This window comes from Cavia porcellus, unplaced genomic scaffold, assembly GCF_034190915.1.
Source record: "Cavia porcellus strain 051 isolate PalLab524CR breed Dunkin Hartley unplaced genomic scaffold, mCavPor4.1 scaffold_9, whole genome shotgun sequence".
In the NCBI taxonomy this organism is placed as follows: Eukaryota; Metazoa; Chordata; class Mammalia; order Rodentia; family Caviidae; genus Cavia; species Cavia porcellus.
In genome coordinates, this window is record NW_026947492.1 from 74,725,737 (window position 1) to 74,735,691 (window position 9,955).

General features: G+C 34.4%; 1 protein-coding gene across 1 annotated transcript; it reads right to left on the reverse strand.

Annotated features, from left to right (window-relative positions):
• Nucleotides 1–8,129: 8,129 nt before the first annotated feature.
• On the reverse strand, nucleotides 8,130–9,059 carry LOC100713973 (olfactory receptor 4P4-like). Its single transcript, XM_003461055.1, has one exon. It carries the CDS (start codon nucleotides 9,057–9,059, stop codon nucleotides 8,130–8,132), a length of 930 nt encoding a protein of 309 aa, XP_003461103.1.
• Nucleotides 9,060–9,955: the final 896 nt, after the last annotated feature.

A 9,955-nucleotide genomic window follows, 5' to 3' on the forward strand; every position in this document is an offset into this window, starting at 1 on the left:
GATCCTACTGCTAAGAATGTCTGAAGTCTGACTTTCTGGTGGTTTCTTTGGCCTCTGGGGTTATCTTAATGCAGAGAGAGATCAGGAGCATGGTTTTATTAGCTGGATGAGAAAAGGTATCAAATGCTCTGTTTGCAGAAGCCAGGCTGGATCCTAGAATCACAGAGGCTTGTAAAGTCCTAGAAAGGCCTGGAGGCTTAGTCTGCAGTCATAAGCATTTCCTAGGTGCTGAGTTTTCTTGATGCACACCTCTAGTTGGGATTCCAGCAAAAGTTTGTTGTCTATTTTTCTCTGTTTAACACATGTGCTGGGATACTTGTCCATATTGCCTAGGATTACGGGAAAGTGATGAAGGTATTGCAAAACTGCCTTTCCTATACTTTTAAATTTTATTTTTTTCATTTCCGTAGTCTCCATAGCTCCAAAATAAAAGGAAAAATAATAGATGTGTAAAGAACTTTTAGCAGTAAAACATACACAGAACAGCTCCAGCCCTGAAGATAATCCCTACACCAGTTCTGTATTTTCCCTAGATCTCTTGTTGACACCAGGACAGCAAGAACTCATTCAGTGGCAGTGTGTTTGTAAAGAAAACGTGGTCATTCTGTGGGGGAAAGACAACCTTCAGTAGGAGCAAGATGATGGGAAGTGGGAATCAAGACATCGAGCTGAGATTGAGGTACAGTTTTTTGTTGACCAGGGTTTGAACTCATGACCTTGTGCTTGCCAGGCAGGAGCTTATAGCACTGAGATTAATCTCTGGCCCTAAGTTACAGTTTTATAATCTTGGAGGGAAACTGATAATCAGGATAGTAGCACCTCTCTAATACAGAATATAAATAAATTATAGAGTGTGCAAACACCTGAGTTTCATTTTTTCACTAAGAGGTACACTTGTACCCATGTTAAATTTTTGGCCCATTGGTTATCATTTGTTTTATTATTTACACATTATTATTCAGGTTACACAGCAGTGCTCTAGACCTGTGAGAAGAGTACGTAAATGTCCTTTGAATTTGTCTTAGAAAATATTTTAAATTTTAAACTAAATCATGTGTGCTGTTAATGTCCTGAGTCCAATTAAATAGGAAATATTTGTTTTGTTTCTTCTTTTTTGGTGTGTGATATTGGGGATCAAACTCACGACTTCACGCTTGCAGGCAGGCACTTATGCCCCTGAGCTAATTCCCTGACCCCACTATTTTGCTTTTTAATAAACTGTGAAATAGGGGCTGGGGATTTAGCTCAGCGGCATAAGCGCCTGCCTTGTAAGCAGGCAGTCGTGAGTTCTATCCCTGGTACCTATAAAAACGAAAAAGAAAAAAAAAACCTGTGAAATACATATTGTCCTATCATCTAACATTATTGATCATTTTCTGCACATTAATTTTCAACTTTGATATTGACAAATGTGATGCTTTATAAAAATTAAATTTAAACTTGCCAGTATTTGTTGATCAACTGGTGACAGTCAATGATGTTAAATTTGTGAAATACTTTCTAAAGTCTACCTAAATTTATCTTCTTTGTAATATTTCTTCACTTTCTATTTCTCAGTGCAGACTTTATTGTTTTTACAGTTATATAGTGACATAAACAAACAAAATAAAAAGGTAACTTACAAAGGTATCTAAATTGGCAACAAGTGAGTTAGGTATTAGGATAAGGAATATTTAGCAAAAGAAAACTATTATAAAAACAGTGGTGATTTTCACACACACAAAAAAAATAAAAGCAGACATGAATTGGAAACTGCATCAAGTTCTAACAGCCAAGATTGCAGTTTTTCCTTTTTATGATATGCATGTGGTGAAGAGGTTGCACGCAGTACCACAATGATAAAAGGCTGTGGCAGTCATAATGAAGACCGAAATACCTCCAGAGAGGTACTGACCTGCACTTCACATGACCCTAGAAAACACAGGGGTAGTCAAAGATTTCATGAACAAAAACCAAGCTGCAAACTACATGCCAAGTGTTTCATTAAATCAACAATTGGGATCTCATCATATGAAAAAAAAATTTCACATTGAAACAAATCACCAATAAAGTAAAAAAAAAAAAACAAAATGTGAATTGAGAAAATATTTTGCCATTTGTCCCTGAGACAAAGGACTTCTGTCTAGAATGTACAAACAATTTTTTAAAAATCAAAATTTAAAGACCCAATTAAAAATGAGCTGAGATTAATACACTCTTCTCAGATGAAGAAATAAAAATGATGAATAAATAAATGAAAAAATGTTCAACATCACTGGTCATTTGAGAAATGCAAATTCAAACAACACTGAGATATCATCTTACTCCAGAAAGAATGACCAACATCAAGAAATCAACCAGTGACAACTACTGGCAGGGGTTTGGGCAGTGCAGAGTTATACAACTACTGTGGAAATCAGTGGAGGGATTTCTCAGAAAACTAGGATGAGAGGTTCCATTTGACTCAACTATAACCTTCTAAGTATTTTCCCAGAAGAATTGAAAACATCATACCATCCATGTTTATAGCTGCACAATTCATAATAATCAGATCATGGATATACCCCCAAAGCTCATCAACTGAGGAATGGTCCAAAAGAGACATGGTATTTTTATACAGTGGAATGTTATTCAGCCATAAAGAATGGTAAATTCAAGGCTTTTGTAGGTAAATGGATGCAACTAGAAATCATACTCACAAGTGAAATAAATCAGACTTGCATGTGTACACACCATATTGTCTTACTACTGTAAGAAACTGAAGAAATAAATAAAATCCAAAAAAATCCAATAGATATGGTAAAATGCAAAGAAGCTGCTCAAAGGGAAATTATATTGTTTGATCAATTTTGCATCCCTGTATCTGGTAACCTGAGAAAGAATATACAATATAACAACCATTGTTAAATTCCTATTATCTTGGTTTAAAATCCTATATCACTATTGTTTTTGTTGTTCTTACTGTTGTCATTTTGTTTGTTGTGTTTTTTGTCTGTTTGCTTCTTGATTTTCCTGTTTTTTCTCTTTAAAATAAAATTTAAATTTAAAAAAAAAAACCAGAAAATAAAACAGATTCTGCTGACTTAGTAAACAGAATGTGTTGCATGAGGGGCATAATAAAGGTCCATGGAAGACAAGCAGCTGAAGAAACCATATTTAGTTAGTATAAAAGAGCATGGCATGGCATAGAAACGAATAGAAGGTGGCCATGCTACACTTTACTATAAAAACGAAAAGAAAGAACAGATAGAAACATATTTGTTTGTACCAGTCAGAAGAAATTCCTAGAAGATAATTTGATTGCCAAAGCAGATTACTGTATCCTGCAAGGTTATCATTTAAAATAGAAGCAGAAATATACTGTAAAATCAAAAGGTCTTTCAAGATAAAGAAACACTAAAGAAATCCATGACCAACAAGAGAAGATGATCCTAAACAGTGATTTTGAAATAACATCAAGGAAGGCAAGAGAAGGAATAAGTTTCACTAGAAGATTAACTTAGAAAGAGAGGAGACAGACAGAGAGAGAGATAGAGAGCTAGAGATACAGGAGAGGAGGTGAGAGAGATTAATGAATCAAAGTGCAGAAAAATACCAGGAACTAACTCAGACATTTCAATAACCTCTAATGTAAAGAAAGTTAAGTCTCTAAATACAGACCGGTAAATAGGATAAAAAAGTAAGACCAATTTACATGTTGCCTCAAAAGATACATTTCACCTACAAAGATGAAAAGTCAAAGGACAGAAAAGGAGCTAATGAAGCTGAGCTTAAGAGTAATCAGAAGTATACTTATGTCTGTTAAAATCATCTTCAGACCAACACTATTTAAAAGAAAAAATATCATTACATATTGGTAAAGGGAAGAATACAGCAAGAAGCAATAACAGCTGGAAATATATATGCACTGAATTTTTGTGCATCAAATTTCCTTAAAAGTTTCTGTCTGTAATCAAAAGACACAAAGGTATAAATATAATCATATTGGGATCTTAAGTGCACCACTCTAATAATTGTCAACTAGTTAAACTGGTCAACTAGTTAAAAGAAAAACAAGGAAACATGTGAAATTAGACTATAGATCAAATGGGCTCAGCTATCTGTAGAGATTTTTTTTGAAAAACAGCAAAACACATTTTTTGTTACCCTATGGAATTTTTCTCCCCAAATAGATCACATGTTAGGCCATAAATAAGTCACAGTAAATGCAAAACAAGTAAAATTTTCTGATGCACCCTAACATTATCACAATAAAATAACATTAAAAATTGATAGAAGAAACCACAGGAAGTCGTAATTTAAAAATACACTTTTTTATACCAGGAATTGAACACATGGCTTTGAGTGTCAGTCAGGCACTGTGACACTGAGCTATAGCCCCAGCTATATAACAGCTTTTGAAGAATGAATGGGTCACAAAATAAATCAGGGAAAAATAAAAATTCCTGGAATCAAATGAAAGAAGCAAAACATATCAATATCTGTGAGACATATTGAAAGCATTTCTTTTTTTTATTTATTTAAGGAGAAAAGAAAAAAAAACAGTGAAGGGGTACAAGTTATACAGATTTACAGAGGAAAAAATGCGCAGTAGGAAATCACTAGTTAATGGATTACATATTGCCATCTTAGAAATAATTGTTCAAGTCACAAAATTAAATCTTGTAGAGTGGACATTCCAACAATGATACTGCAAACAGTTCTGTTCAATGATCCAATAAAACTCTGTGATATCATTTTCTATCTTATACACTTAAATATACATGCAGTTATATAGTTTAGAGCACTTTCTTTTCCTCTCTTTTGTACAATGACTATTACACATTTTGGGTTTCATTGCTCCCACGGTTCTTATTGCTTTTTTGAAAGAGAGTAAAACCAAATGTGACATAACAGAACAGAATCGGTCAAGTCAAAAGGGTGGACATAATAGATAATATAAAAACATAATACAAGGTGATCAACAATGGTTACCATAATGCCTCCCGCTATCTCTAATAGAATTGCCTATATCATTAGTTGTAATACAATTGAACAAAACAGTAAAGAACAAAACCGACAAAACCAAAACATTGGAGACATTGTAGGTCTTCAAAAGTAGGTAAAAGTCGAGAATGGGCGTTATAATGAATCTCATTATCTTCTCAGCTGATGCCTAAACTTTCGAACCTGATACTATCCAGCAAAAGAGAATAGAGGAACCTCAGTCAAAAACAAGATGATGAGAGTAATACAGGGCTTCAAATCGAGATAATAGAAAGTCAAATTGGGTTACTATATTATATCCTGCTATTTTTTCCCTTTAATTCATAGCTATGTGTCTACATTAGAAGATCAGAAAACTCCCAAATAAATAACTTAGTGATTCATCTGAAGGTCCTAACAGAAAGAGTCTAAGTGAATCTTACTGGGTATTTAGAGATATAGGTATGGTTAGAGAAAAAGTTGAAGAATGTGAAAACGATAATACATGCAGAAGGTATAGCTTTGGCTTCAATCTGTCCTTGAGTTCTTATTTTTGAGTTCCAAACCACTTCTGATAGTTATGGGATTAAAGAATGGTTTCATGTGAAATGAGTGGATGTCCATTCAATTAAGACATTTCTTTTAAAATTGATTAATGTTTAATATCTAAATTACCAATAAATTTCTGTGTAATTTGATAGAATTTTTTAAACTACCTATTTACAATTTAATAAGTATTCTTATATGTATTGCTCATACTCATATACAGAACATGACATTGGATCAAGTTCTCTTCCATATTTAATTGATGGAGATTTTTTGCAAATATTAGACATAATGAGTAGCCCAGAAAGTCAATTCTGGACATGACAACAAGCAAAAACAATTAGTCTTTGATCAATAGATTGTGTTAATGGTCTAATTATATAAAATCACTGTAATTATTTCAGTACAATTTTGGGCAATTAGAGTAGCATAACATAACAAAAGGTTTTAGTTTTTCTTTGTTTTGCTGCCTAGCATTCGTTCTGACTGGATGGACATTTCCCTGACCCATGCTGGAAATTCACAAAACCTCCTGGTCAGAAGAACATGGACACACTCCTCATGCACAGGAGTATTTGTACGTACTATGTGCCTATGCTTAAAAACCATCCAAAAGTTCCAAAGAAAAACTTGAGTCAAATAAAGGTTTGAAAAAACACATAACTAGTTAATACAGATTTTCTTTTTGAATGGACAGTGTTTCCCCTGAGAGTCTAAGTTTTGCACAGATTCAAGAGAAAGAAGTGATTAATAAGCACAGAATGGGGAACATAGAGAGATCTTAAATCAGAAGCAGAAGCAAGAGGTGCAAAAAATGGAGGATCAAGAGGAGGGCAAGGAAGAAGAGAAAGAAGTGGGAGAAAAGATGAGGCAGGTGATGACACCGATACTTCAAAATTTCTGAGCATTCAAACATGATAAAGGAGATTTAGCACTGAAGACAAACTCAGCAACAACTAAATTTTTGCTTGGTATAGACCTTGCCTTGAACCAAGAAAACCTCAATCAAGGAAATTCTGAAGTTAATTCATTCAGCCATGCTGCTGAGAAGACATAAGTACCTGAGTAAAGGCAAACACCAGGCAATGGGAACATAGGCTCAGATCACAGATCAGGTCAAATTATTTTATGAGATGCGAGAAACTACAGCTGAAATAGTAGTGCTCCTCACATGCAAAAAATCAGTGAATAAACAGATCAGATAGAGGACTGACAGGAAACTGGACTTTATTTTCTTGCTAAAAGGCATGTGGAGAAGTTTGTTCACTTTTTTCTCTTTCAGTTATTGCTTGTTATTAGGGCACAATTGTTATTTACATATGAAAATATTCTAAAGATTTAAGAACAGCACACATCAAACAGAAAAGAAAACAGTATCTTTCAGTGTAACTCACTGTTTATTTCTCTCAAATTTGAGCTATTACTAAAAAAGTAAGATATAAACAAAAATAAAAATAGAGCACATAAAATTATGGTCCATTAAAATTGTAAAAATTATAGTTTATGAGCAGAGACACACATGTTACATGGTACCTCTGAGAGGTGGTAAATGCACAGAAGAATAGCAGTAAAGAAGACTAAAGAATTCAAAATACTTTTGGTTTCTTCTTGAAGAATATAGCACCCAGTGTGCAAGGATCTGTGGAGCTCAGACTCTGAGCATAGCAACAGGGACATCCCAAGGAAAGGAGAGAACAAGACCAAAGCCCTAGAGATGAGAGAGATTTTACTATAAAGCCACACAAAAAGAGCTGCAGGAAAAGAAGAAATAATAGGAACATGAAATTATCTTTTCTGACCTCTCCCATTAAAACTTACATGTGCCAGGCTAGCCAAAATTGTTACCACTCAAGTGCAATCCCATCATCTTGGGAGGCTGAAGCAGGGAGATCCAAGTTTGAACCTAGTCCCAGCAAAGTAGTTCAGTGAGACCTTACCTCAAAAGATAAATAACCAATTGAAAACTTACACATAGGCTAGGGGTGAAACCCAGTACAAAACCCTCAGTTCAATGGCCAGTACTGAAAATGATAATAATAATAACAATAACAATAATAATAATAATAATAATACAGACACTGGGTAATAGCTCAGTTTAATTTGCATTATCACCAAAAAATTCACATATGTAATCTAATCTTCCATATTTAGGAAATGTAGTATTACCTCATTTTATAGATGTTATAGAAATAGAGACATATAATTAATGAAAACTGTCAAAATCATATATAAAAACTGACAGAATTAGTATGATATCCAGTTATTCATGACACCAAATCTAATTATGTAATGACATACTTCTAATATGATGAGTTCTGAAATGAACATATCAGACCTGAACAGATTCAAAAGATTAACAGTGAAAACACTGGGTCTTATCTCAAAGAAAATAGGATTTCATGTGATTTCTTTTATTGGAGAAAAAGAGACATATAAAATAAAGAGTGCTTTCAAAGTCCACTTTTTGTATTCTTTAAACTGGTCCATATATATATGGAAATATCTGAGCTACTTAAAAGTACAGATTACAACTTCACTAGCAGTCACGTGAGAGGTCAGTTATGCTAACGTCCTGGAGAAAGCTTAGATTGTTCCCATGATCTCTCGCAGGAGTAAAAGCATAATGAATGTTCCCTTATTTACCTTAATCTGCAGTGTAACATTTGAGACCACACTTTGCGCATGGAAATCTTCATCTCCATATTTCTTAGTGTATAGATGAGAGGATTCAGCATGGGTGCAATCACAGTGTAAAACACAGAGATGTCCTTGTCCATATTCTGGTCCCCTGCAGGTAGTGCATAGATATAAATACAAGGCACAAAAAATAAAACTACAACCGTTACATGAGAGCTACAGGTGGAAAGAGCTTTGCGACACCCTGCAGATGACTTTGTCCTAAGATGATACAAAATGAGTATATAAGAAGCCACCAGCACAAGAAAAATGACAACCACCACCATCCCCGAATTAGCAGTCAGTAAGATATTAACAACACGAACGTCTTTGCAAGCAAGTTTCAAAAGAGGCTTCACATCGCATATGTAGTGATCTATCTGGTTAGGACCACAGGAGGGCAGACTGAGAACCATGAGAAGTAGGGTGATCGAGTGGCAAAACCCATGTCCCCAGGCCGTGCCAATCAGTATGCTGCAACTCTTCCGGTTCATGATGACTGTATAGTGCAGTGGTTTGACGATGGCAACATAGCGGTCAAGAGCCATGCACACCAAGATGAATATTTCCACACCTGCCAATAGGTGGGCGGCGAAGAGCTGGGTCATACACTCGTGGTAGGAGATGCTTTTTCTTGCAGCAGCCAAGTCCCTGATGAGCCTGGGAACCACACTGGAGGTATAGCAGAGGTCCATGAGGGAAAGGTGGCACAGAAAGTAGTACATAGGTTGCTCCATTAGGTGGCTGCAGGTGATCGTGAGTAAAATGGTGACATTTCCCATAAGGACGGCCAGGTAACAAAGCAAGAACAGGAAAAAGGACAGTTGCTCTAGTTTCTGATTTCTCCACAGTCCCAGAAAAATAAATTCTGTGACATTCTTCTGATTTTCCATGATGGCAGTGTGAATCCACAATAAACAGTAAACCCATTCAGCTGGAATAATGTCAAACAAAATATATTTTCAATAATGTAAATTGTATATGTTTTGGAGATATTTACACATCAAAAAGTTAGTTGAAATCATAGCAGACTTGTTTCAAGGTTGATCTATAAAGCTCTTTTAATTTAAAATATCATTTTATTTTTAATATTTAATAAGAGGATACATGGAATTTAATAAATATTTGCATACATTTAAGTCTTACAAAAACCCAGTAGGTACTGTTCTGCAATTCATTTTTCTTTTTTTTTAGTTGTTCTTTTATACAAAGAAAATAAACAAAACATTAAAAGGGTACAAGTAATATAGAATTTCAAAAAAAGTAAGAAATCACTAGTAAATAGATTACATATTGTCATCTTAGAAATAGTTAATCAAGTTACAAAATTAAGCATACAAAGTGGACATTCAAACAGTGAGACTGCAAACAGTTGTGTTCAATGATCCAACAAAAACTTAGTAATATGGTCATATATCTTACACACCTAAACACACTTGTGTCCTTTAAAGCACTTTCTTTTTCTTTCTTTTTTGCAATAACATTTACACATTTTGGGTTTTATTATTCCCACAGTTCTTATTACTTTTTTCTGACATTCATTTTTCATAAAAACAAAAATAGACAGTAGGAGACCTCTGTCAATTACATTTATCAAGATACTAAACAAAAGACCCAATGTAAAAACCTATGTCTGGTGACAAGTTTTCACATCCTAAGCATGAAGCTACATCATCTAGTAACAAACTGTAACTCCAGATGCTTTCTATTCCTATACAAAGCTATTCTCTTTCATTATCATCATTTACTAACTGTGAAATATTAAAGAAGTCCCTGTCCTCCCTTATTT